General features: G+C 45.6%; 1 protein-coding gene across 1 annotated transcript in view; it reads right to left on the bottom strand.

The window, feature by feature from the left end:
- Window positions 1-1,743: 1,743 nt before the first annotated feature.
- dcc (DCC netrin 1 receptor) overlaps window positions 1,744-11,874 on the bottom strand; it is a 368,701-nt gene continuing 358,570 nt past the window's right edge. Inside the window, exon 29 of the mRNA XM_075455474.1 lies at window positions 1,744-7,794. Within this exon, the coding sequence (XP_075311589.1) occupies window positions 7,705-7,794 (90 nt within the window). The 3' untranslated portion in view covers window positions 1,744-7,704. The remainder of the gene's footprint in view (window positions 7,795-11,874) is intronic.

The following is an 11,874-nucleotide window of genomic DNA, read 5'->3' as shown; positions in this document are numbered from 1 at the left end:
TAGTATGTAGTATGCAGTATGCAGTATGTAGTATGTAGTATGCAGTATGTAGTATGTAGTATTCAGTATCGAAGTATGTAGTAAGCAGTATGTAGTATGCAGTATGCAGTATGTAGTATGCAGTATTCAGTATGGAAGTATGTAGTATGTAGTAAGCAGTATGTAGTATGCAGTATATAGTATGTAGTATGCGGTATGTAGTATGCAGTATGTAGTATGCAGTATGTAGTATGCAGTATGTAGTATGTAGTATGTAGTATGCAGTATGTAGTATGCAGTATGCAGTATGTAGTATGCAGTATGTAGTATGTAGTAAGCAGTATGTAGTATTCAGTATGAAAGTATGCAGTATGTAGTATGCAGTATGTAGTATGTAGTAAGCAGTATGTAGTATGTAGTATGTAGTATTCAGTATGGAAGTATGTAGTAAGCAGTATGTAGTATGTAGTATGTAGTATGCAGTATGCAGTATGCAGTATGTAGTATGTAGTAAGCAGTATGTAGTATGCAGTATGTAGTATGCAGTATGTAGTATGCAGTATGTAGTATGTAGTAAGCAGTATGTAGTATTCAGTATGGAAGTATGCAGTATGTAGTATGCAGTATGTAGTATGTAGTATGTAGTATGCAGTATGTAGTATGCAGTATGTAGTATGCAGTATGTAGTATGTAGTATGTAGTATGCAGTATGTAGTATGCAGTATGTAGTATGTAGTATGTAGTATGCAGTATGTAGTATGTAGTATGTAGTATGCAGTATGTAGTATGCAGTATGTAGTATGTAGTATGCAGTATGTAGTATGTAGTATGCAGTATGCAGTATGTAGTATGCAGTATGTAGTATGCTGTATGCGGTTTCGAACATAGCCCCTGTGTTCACATGCGTTTGCTTCCTGGAAAACGTTATTTGGGTTTCTGATGCTTCATCCACTGCTGATCAACTTAACTGATGAGAAAATGCAGCGAACACAGAGGAGTTGAACTTTTGAATGGATTTTAACCACAACACAGTCAGTTTTAACTCTGATCCAACCTGATGTGAAATGTTGTAAAAAGGCCTTTCTAAAGGATAAACCGGCTCTTTCCCTTTAAATAAACACAGATTCCTGCCACCGCAGCGGCTTCCTAAGGAACTTATCTGTTTCCCCTTTATGTCCAAATAAAAAGATGGAGACCTGCTGTGACGGATGCTTCGTACGCTGCCTGACACTCTGCGGATCCGAGCTTCTCCACTTCAGGCCCAGAACGATGGCGTCTCATGTCGGCTCTGTTTCCAGGCAGCTGCAGCAAAGCAGCATCTGTGCCGCTGAGGCAGAACTTTGCTTCTCCGCCTCTTCAGAAGGAACGCGGCGCTCTGGGGTGAAGCCGTCAGCAGAGCAGCTCGTCTCATCTGCTGCTGTGTGACAGGAACACATCAGCGTCTCACAAAGACTTCAGACGGAGTCGCAGAACGAGAACGCCGTGCAGAGTGCGGCCAATTAGAGAGTCCGATTCATCCAAAAACACGAGGGTGGAGGGGCCGGCGGATTGGGATGAACAACACGCCGAACCCGGGCGGGCGTGTTGGGAAAGTTAGCAGGTGGAGGAACCTTTGCTGTTTTTAGGATAATTATAATAATTATATTATTATATTATATTATTATGTTATTATATTATTATAATTATAATAAAATATAATATAATATATTATTATAATTATAATAATATAATTATTAAAAAATATTAATTTTATATTTTATTATTATAATTATAATAATATAATATAAACATAATAATTTTTTAGAATATGTCTGAACTTCTAACATCAAAAGTCTGGAGACGCACCGTCAGAATCAAGAGGAAGTGATGCAGCTGCAGGGAAACGGTGTCCGTAAACAGCTGCAACACGCCCGCAACACGCCCGCAACACGCCCGCAACACGCCCGCAACAAGCCCGCTACACGCCTGCAACACGCCCGCAACAAGCCCGCAACACGCCCGCAACAAGCCCGCAACAAGCCCGCAACACGCCCGCTACACATCTGCAACAAGGCCGCAACACGCCCGCAACAAGCCCGCAAAAACGCCTGCAACACGCCCGCAACACGCCTGCTGTTAACCACACAGACAGCCTGACTGAGCGGCGACCAATCCAGAGACACCACCAGCACCAGCCTCCAACCCATAAACAAACAGCATCTCCCAGTTCTACCAACTCTTCCATTTCCTGCTTTGATCCATCACAATCGCTACGGCAACCAGAGGCCTTGCTTTCAGTCTCCAGGTGTTTCTGAGCAAACTGAAAACTGACATTCTGTGAGAACACGTGAGGCAGAAGAGGCAATTATATCGACCCCGCGGGGTCAAAGCTTCTCAGAGCAGAGGGGGGGGTCCTACGCTCCGGCACCAGGAAACGCCTCCGAAGTGAAGCAGCGCCCCGAATAACGCTGAGAAACCGTGAGAAAGCAACCAATCACAGGCCAGATTCTGTGTGTGGAGAAACGAGAGAAACGAGGGAACGTCTGACTTTACAGGATTCTGTTAGAGGAGGATAATCTGTGCGGTCCCGACCGGAGGAAAGTGTTGTGAGGTCTTCAGTGGGAGTGGATCCCCTCCTTCCTGGGCGTGCGTTGTCATGGCGTTGCCATGGCGCTGGATGTCAGGGTTCTGACGGAGGCAGCCGGATGTCGAGCGTCGGCCTCGATCTTAAAGAGAGACGTCAGACATCAAGAGGTGCAGGAAGATGGAGGAGAGGCTGAGAGGGAATGAAGTGTTTTAAACTGAACCGAAGTTCTTTTAACCGAACAGAATTCAGCCTTTCATTCATCCCCAGGTGAGCTCTCAGCCTCATTACTCAGCGTGTTTCAGGTAAAGAGGCAGAAACAAAGAATCCATGTGCGACAGGAAGCACCGAATCTCCAAAAATGATGAAACACATCGGCGGTTCTTCACTTCTCCCTGAGTCGACCCGTCCTCTGGTTGGAGGAGAATGCACGACTCGGGTATCCATGACAACAACAGCCGCCATCATTCCCTCAGCCGGCCAAACAGCATCCATGACGATAACTAAACATGCGTCTCAGCCCAAACCATCACTGATTTTTAACCCCAACCATGTGGTTTTATGCTCTTTCTGCAACAACTGAATGAAATCTTCGCCACTTTAAAGCAGCGGCCCCCAAACTTCTCTCTAAAGAGGTCCCGGCTCGCTCTGACCAGCTGAGGCGGCCATTGTTGTTGACACACAACACTGAGGTGAGAGCAGTGTGAACGTTGTGTTCTGATGGCTGCACAGGGCTCTGAGTACGGGGGCCAGAAGAGGACAAAAATGCCTTTATGTTGTCACATTTGCAGCATTCAATAAATCGGCCAGTCTCTGAAAAAGGCTGCACAACAGCGCCACCACCTGACAGTGGCCAGAAAAGGTATTACACATGTACTCCCATGGAGAATAAACAGGAAGTAAAGAGACTGACGGTGTTTAAGGGTGCGGGGGGGGGGGAGGGAATACATCACAGACATGTTTTGGTGGGCCGTAGTTCGGGGACCTTTGCTTTAAAGTGTTACTGAAGCAGCTCGGGAGCATGAAGACAGATGGTCAGCCATGTTGGTCTCACATCTATGGTTATAAAAGCACTCATCCAACCTTTTCTCCTTATTGAGACTTCTGAAATGACTTGAGGGGGTAACATGTCCCTGCTGCCACTCGGGGGGGGGGGGGGGGGCGCAGCACGCCATCATGGGTTGTTATATTTCTGGGTACGAACAAACAACCTGGCGTAAAAAGGCTGACACATGAACATCTGACGGTTTCCTTGGGTTTCATTGTTCTGTTGGCTCTGAAAGAACTCAGAATAATCAGATTTTCTTTGCTTAAATCCCCCTCCAGCCTCGCCTGGCGGTGCCGGATCGTTTCGTCCTCTTTGGCGTCTGAAGGAGGCGCCGCTGTGAGCAGATCTGGCCTCAGATCTGGCCTCAGACGCCATGTACCGCAGCTCCCAGAACACGCTGATGAGTTTGATCCCGGCGCCGCACGCCTGCCTGCTTTCGTTCACCTCTCATCCCGACGCTTGTACGGGCGAGACGCCGCCCTCTCCTTCCCCTCCTTCCCTCTCCTCCCGCTGCTGCGAGTGTGAGCTTGAATGATAATTTTAGAAATGGCGTTGTAATGAATTCACGGCATCATTCCTCTGCGCCCCGGCTCACACGCAGAAACCAGCCCTGCATATCAATCCCCCCCCTCCTCCGTCGGGCTGTTTTTACCTCCATCACAGGAAGATAAAGCTCTGTAAACTACAGCATGCTGACAGTCACATGGAGCCCAGCGACGGCCTGTTTTCCTTCTCATTTAATGATGGATCTGACTGTTTTATCAGATCTTTTCTCTTAAAACGGACGCTAAAGATGCGGGTCGACGGTATGAAAAGAGGATCGCTGCAGCAGCGAAAGAAGACGAGTCGTCACATCACCCAACAGGAACCGATCAGTTTGCAGAGAACACTAAACTTAGGCTGTGTTCGAAACCGCATACTACTCCTACTACTCATACTGACTTTTTTCACAGATGCATCCTAGATTCTCCTAAATGTTGGGTATGCATCATGAGGTCACTACCACAGCCATTATAACGAACAGCCTTGCCACTCTGTATTAAGCCCCATTGTACCGGCTTTTTGGCTGCAGTTCCACCAGAATTCCACTGGGGGCGTCGGTGGAGACCACAATGAATGGGGCCCGATGGAGCTAGATGCTACAAATGGTCAGTTTCACCTAAGTCTCCTCAAGAGCGCTCAGATTTGAATGTAGTTTCTGAGAGCTCAACATGGGTTTCAAGTCAAAAATCTACTGAACGAGTACATATATCCCTTTGATTTCTTACAGGTTGGCTTCTTGTTGTCCACCACGCGCTAGCATTGTGCTAATGACAGTGCTCGACCAGAATTACGACCAGAGGCACCGCTTGACGGCTGGCTCCATACCAAGCGACAACAGAATTAAGATGGACTTTTTCCGCTTATGTTACCACAGCCTAAGAATCTGTGATGTTACCACACATTCTCTCTTACTACAGCTCTTCCTTGAAAACGCTGCTGCCTTTGAGACCAACAACAAGCAGGATTCGTGCCGTAAAGCGGCATCTCCGGTCGTAAGCTATGCATGTCGTCATATACACTTCAAATCCTTTTTTAAGCAAATGAGTGGCTCTAAAAATCTAAAACTCAGCCATGGGTATTTTCTAAACATCCTCTTTCGAAAACAACATTCGAATTACTAGAGAAAAAATTATATCTCGAGATAAGGGCATGAAAGGGCGTATAGCTCCATAGGACTCCATTCATTCTGGTCTCCAAAATTGAGCGCCCCACGTGGAAAAAGGGTGGAACTGCAACCAAAATCGCCTCGTTGGAAACCGGAAATGCACCGTGAGTGGCGTATCTGTACTATTATAGAATCTGTGGTCCCTACTCATACTCAAACTACCCAAGATGCAACGTAACGTGACGTTGCCGATCGTCATTTCCTGTCAAAACGGCAGTTTCAAGCTAGCTACAACGAGGGTAGCTTCACTTCCTGTTTTCAAAACAAAAGCACCAATTGTATCGTAATGGCTTTCCCTATGATAAAAGGCAACGGGTATTTTATTTTGTGAAAATAACAGGAAGTGCGTTGCTCACTGCGGCTAGCTTTAGTAGCGCCGAATTCGTGGGAACAAAATTGTAAACAGCCGGTATTTTGTCAGGTTTTCAACACGTTGGGGATCTAAACGACTACTTTCTCACCTGAAAATGTTTCAAATGTTGCAAAAGTTTACAGAGTTTAGAGCTTAAGAGAAATCAGCTTCAGGCCGGCTGATTTCGGCTCGGGCAGGAGCGAAATGCATGGTGGGTAAACGCTCTGCATACTGTCTGATCGATGAGTATGTAGTATGTAGTATGTAGTATGCGGTTTCGAACACAGCCGTAGAGAGGCAGAGACATCCCAACTCATCTAATCCTATTCTAACCCAACATCTGCTTTATTCCAACCCAACATCTGCTTTTAGGTCCTTGGTCGCTGTTTAAAGGTACCAACAGAAGGCCGACGCCGCCTGGCCCGACCTCGGGTCAGAGGTTAGGACTCCTCCTCTACTCTTCCAATGATTGTTTGTATATAAAAAACCAAGAATGAGTTCGTTTAAGAGGTTTGAGTTTGGCAGGTTCTCCCTTTTTCATCGTGGCTAATGAGCAGAAATGTGTTCAGCAACTTAAAAAATGACTGAAAATGGAAAAATGTACTGAGTGGAATATGCATCAATCTTTTTGTTGCCTTATTTTTACTCTAATTTTTCTATAAAAACTTAACTCAAAGGGAAGTTTGGACATTTTTTTTGGACATGAAAGAGGTACGCGTGTGTTTTTATGGACGAAAAGAAGCACCGACCATCGATGGAACACCAGTGCCTCATCTGCTGATTTATACGAACACCGGCCTGAAAACCAGCTTATTGTAGAGCGACTAATCGGGGTCGTATCAACCAGCAGGTGAGGGTGGGACGAAGGGTCGGACCCTCTCACAGTAAAACACTTTGTCTGGTTTATCTTTGAACTTTGCCAACTAATCTGCAGTTTTTTCAGTCAGTGGTTTGCAGAAACAGATTCATCTCCAACTCTTTCCTCGGTTCGTGCCCTCAGAGCGGCCATCTTTGTTTGGGAACACCATTTCTCTGACTGATGAGTCACACACTCAGATGAACTGACCCTTCTTTAGATCTCAGCACACAGAACAACCCGAACATGTTAAAGGAGAATTAGAAGCTGAAGCATCATTTGTTCCTTCGGGACTGATTTGTTTGGGATTCAGACCGACTTGAACGACTAGCGAAAGCAAAGGAAGTCACAACGAGTTTCCCCAGAAGATCGTTTGGCAGCAACACAGGTGACTGCAGGTAAAGACTGAAGGAGGAAAAGCTCGAATCTACAGGTTTTTATACAGTCCAGAGAGAAAAGTCGGCTGAATCCAGATCCACGTGATTCACTTCTTTATGAATCTAATCTCCCTTTTTCTCAAAATGTCAGGATCCAGCAGACGGAAGGGCGACACACTTGTTGGGCAAAAAGTTGCAGAATGGAAACGGGAAAAAAGAAAGAAATCGTGTTCCACCGTCAGAAACCCATGGAAAAACTTTGGTGGATGTTTTCTCTTTTTTTTTACGAAACATCCTGTGAAACGCACGATGTTTAAATACTGAAACAAAAGCAAAAGGCGACAGAAACGAGCGAGGTACAGTCACAGTAACTGAGCCGAGGAGGACGCTAATAAATACCACCGACAGGAGAAAGAGGACGGATCTTTTAACTTTGTCTTTTTTTTTTGTGATATTCCTCCCGCCCCGTCCCTTTAAGTCAAGCTGCTAGGCATCGGATATTCTAGTTTTGTGTTTGAGGTTGAGGAATGTAAAGGGGTCTCAGTTTGAACTCCTAAAGAAGCCCCTCGACACTAATCCTCTTCTTGGAGAGTTAACACTGTCCTGCTGTAGTGTTCATAGTCTGTCGGATTCCCTTCTGACCCAGCAGAGACGAGCCGAAGCCAGCAGAAACCAAACAGAGATCTGATTCCACGGGGGGCATCTTCAGCGCCAGGTTGACCCTTTGCTGCCCAAAGGTGTTGAGCAGAAGGTGACATCGAGGCCAGAAGAAGTGTTCCAGACTGGTCCATGGCTCACGGCTGGGCTGCGCTGGGCTGGGGTTAGAAGGCGGAGCCGGTAATGGCGTTGAGCTGCTTCATCAGCCCTTCTAGACTGGCCATCTGCTCCGAAAGGTCGTCCTGCTCGTAAACCTGAAAGAAGACAAAGTACGGAGATAACGTGTCAGTAAACTTCAACTCGAGCCAACGTTTGTGATGAAACTACAAGCTGAAGAGTTCGGAAAGCACGTATTATCTTAATTCATGCATTGTTACCCTTACCCTGCCTGAACTGCGCTTGGTTTACAACAATGCTAACAATTCTATCAAAGCTAACAATGCTAATAATGCTAACAACATTCTTTTCCTCATCAACAAACTTAGTGACCACATAACAATGAAATGTCTGCATTATAAGCTAACATGTTAGCTGAAGTCTGGACGAGCGGGCTCGACAACGCTCTCCAACGCATGAAAAACTCAAAGGAGGGAATACGTTATGTTCCAGAAACATGCAAAATTAATTTTCCATCCATCCAGCAGAATTCTAGACCTCAGCAACAAATGCTAAGTAACAGTTTCTGTGGTGTCCCAACAACTTTTAGAGACACTTAAGGTGCATTTCGACCTACAGAACCAGCTCAGGAAGTTCCAAACCAGTGCTTAATTTGTAAATCACAAGGTGCCGGAACGCAAAGTGCATATGACAGCGCAGGGATGAGGAGACGGGCACAGAAAACGGTGCTGAAAACAACATACAGATGCCCACTGACAATGCTGTTGGACTCACAAGCCTTCATTTCAAATAATATCCATGGTATAAATGTTATGACAATAATTTACAATTATTTTAGACAATACTGCACAGCACAGGCTGGCGGGCAACCTGCCCTGGCTTGGCTAGCCGTCGGTGAAATTGGCTAGCGGCTGCGGCGCTAGTCTCCTGCTGCAGCCGGTTTTGCTCGTCAGCATCACCGCTGCCACTGCCCTTTGTTTGCTTTTCTGACTCGTTTCGAAACGTCATGCATCTCTTCCTTCTTTTTGAAAAAAATTAAACTGTCTTTTTGTCATTTTTGCATTGAAAAGGTAAATCTTTGTTCCTCTCTGCTGCTTGCTCCCCAGATGAAGCGGGGTTTGATGACCAGTAGTTTTCAGAGCATCAACAGATCTCAGAGTCTTTCAAATGACGTCGTTTTATCTTAATAAACAACATTAAATTCATGGGATTTGTTCGGAATATTATTGTTTTATTTTATACATTTTTTAAAACTTTTTTTTAATATTTAAATTATTTTCTATACGAGAGGTACCGGATCAGCCCAAATAGGTCCCGGAACACGGGCAGGCCAAAACCAAGAGGTACTGGATCCTGTTCTGGCGGGATCCGGCACAAATTAAGCCATGACCTGTGTTCCAAACAGTTATTTTAATCCTAGGTCTGATGTGCAGGGTAGATTAAGGCTGTTGAAGTGCGTTGCTCCTCTTCATTTGTCAATTATGTGGCAGAGCAGCCGATGTGGACAAACCAGGGAGTCCATTCTGCAGCTGTGCTAATGTAAAAATCTGGGGTCAACCCATTTTACAAGAAATAAAACACTGAGCCTAAAGTTTGATGGCAGTCTCAAAGCTACCACCTCCCTATAAGGGCTAATTTTAAGGTGGAATGGATTTCTCCTCCAGAACAGAAACAGCATAAATGTTGGCTTTCCTTTTACTTTGCTGCCTGTTCTTAAATGCACAACTTCTAAATGAGCAGTAACTTTTTATCTTAGTCTGAGGCAGCACAGAGAAAGGTAGTCAGAGCAGTTTGTTCTCTGGTACCGTTCTATAAACTCTATGGCTGAAGAGCTCCAGAACCGGACCGGTACGGCCTCTTCCATCAAGCAGCAGTGTTAGCAGATATATTATGTGTTGAGCCAGGGATTTCTCCCTTCTGATTGGCTAGAACACGGGGCACTCACTGACAACCCAGAGGTGAATTAGACCATTCTGAATCGGGTACTTTTAAATCAAATTTACCTTGAGTTAATAAAGCTCTACATGTCTTCTGACAAGCCGGTCGCAGCGCTTACTGTCGGCCTCATAACTTCCCAAGCCGAACCAATCAGTTAGTGTGACAACATAATAAGACTGACATGGTTTGACGGCACAGGTCAGCACTGTGGAACCTGCCTGGGAGGATTGGAATTGCACATATGCGGGCTGTCACATCGCTGCTGAAACCTGCTGCGACGAAGCTGTGCGGAGAGGACATAAATCATAGTTCCCAGCGCTTCCAACCATGTCCTGGCCACGCATTTTTATAGTTTTAACGCGTCTCACCAACTTTCTCCAAGTTATTTCTGCATAGATATTTAAGTGGAGGGTGTGGCCCATGTGAGCCTTTTGAAACCAGGCGGCCATTTTGGGTGAGCTGGCCTGTATGGCCCTGTTTTTGCTGCCATTTTTAGTGATTATAGGACTGTTTAGGTGAGTTTGTCTGCTGAATCTGCTCGTGTGTCTTGTCCTGCCTCCACCTCTGGCACCCTCTATACTTTCATTACCCCCTACCCGAACCAGGGTTTGAATCCCATTCCTACTTATCTTTACCTCTTCTATGTGACTGGTGTGCAGTTGGTGAGAGGCTGGGCTAGCTTGTGGTTGTAAAAAAAAAAAAAAAGAAAGAAGAAAAGATGGTTGTTGTGGTGTGAGGAGCAGTGATAGCTGGCATTAGGGGAGTGACTCTGGAACTCTAGTGATCATTGGCTGTGTTCGAAACCGCATACTCCTCCAACTACTCATACTAACTTTTTGAGTTAGTATGCGAGTTTCAGTAAGCAAGAAGTTCCCGGATGCATACTAGATTGGCCGAAATGTTGGGTATGCATCATGAGGTTACTACTCATAGGGGCGGCCATGGCCCAGTGGTTAGAGTTTGTCCTCCAATAACCGGAAGGTTGGCGGTTTGATTCCCACTCTCGCTACTCAAAAAAGATTGGTGGGACTGATAGCTGGAGGGGTGTCAGTCCACCTCCTTGTCACGGCTGAGGTGCTCTTGAGCAAGGCACCGTACCCCCCATGGTCCCCGGGTGCTTCATGGCTGCCCACCGCTCCAGGTTGGCATCTGTCTCTAAGTGTGTGACCCTGTGCGTGTGCATGTGTGTGTCAAACAGGTGCCAACCTGGATGGGTTAAAAGCGGAGGACAAATTTCATGTGTATGCATGACCAATAAATCTGATCTTAATCTTAATCCTCAAACTACCCAAGATGCAACGTAACGTGACGTCGCCGATCGTCATTTCCTGTAAAAACGGCAGTTTCAAGCTAGCTACAACGAGGGTAGGTTCACTTCCTGTTTTCAAAACAAAAGCACCAATTGTATGGTAATGCCTTCCCTATGATAAAAGGCAACGGGTATTTTATTTTGTGAAAATAACCGGAAGTGCGTTGCTCACTGCGTCTAGCTTTAGTAGCGCCGAATTCGTGGGAACAAAATGGTAAACAGCCGGTATTTTCTCAGGTTTTCAACACGTTGGGGATCTAAACGACTACTTTCTCGCCTGAAAATGTTTCAAATGTTGCTAAAGTTTACAGAGTTTAGAGCTTAAGGGAAATCAGCTTCAGGCCGGCTGATTTCGTCTCGGGCAGGAGCAAAATGCATTGTGGGTAAACGCTCGTCTGATCGATGAGTATGCAGTATGGAAGTATGCGGTTCCCACCTGATGACCCTAATGACATGTTGGTCAGCACTGCTCACTGATCTATATCATAGAGATTATCCACTGAGTCTGGTCCATTTTTTTTTTTAGCACATTTCTTGTGTTTACCTTAAAACTGCATAGATTAGTAAACTGTTGCCTTCTCGTTCTGTTACTCCTTCCTGAAAGTGCAGAACGTCACAGCCGGCAGAAATAAAACTTTCTGTTGACCGTGAAGGATCATAACAAGCAGAGAGTTTTAAATCTGGCTGATCTGACATCAGCCTGCTGGAAAACAAGCTCAAAAGGTTTCTACTTCATGGGCTAAATCCTGTAAAAGATCTGCGACACGCACACGTTCACAGAGTTTATCACATATCCTTGAGTTTTTGAGGTGTTTCAAAGGACTGCACTCTAATCCTGCAGATACTGTGCACGGGTCCGGTCCACCTGCACAAACTGTTGCTCTGAGGCCACTCGAGGTGACACTCAGGTGAAAATCTTTCAGAGCGCTGCACTGAGCACGGCTTTGAATGTCTGTCCTTGCATATTCAA

Source organism: Odontesthes bonariensis, chromosome 22 (assembly GCF_027942865.1).
Source record: "Odontesthes bonariensis isolate fOdoBon6 chromosome 22, fOdoBon6.hap1, whole genome shotgun sequence".
Classification (NCBI taxonomy): domain Eukaryota; kingdom Metazoa; phylum Chordata; class Actinopteri; order Atheriniformes; family Atherinopsidae; genus Odontesthes; species Odontesthes bonariensis.
This window is presented reverse-complemented; position numbering and strand designations above follow the sequence as displayed.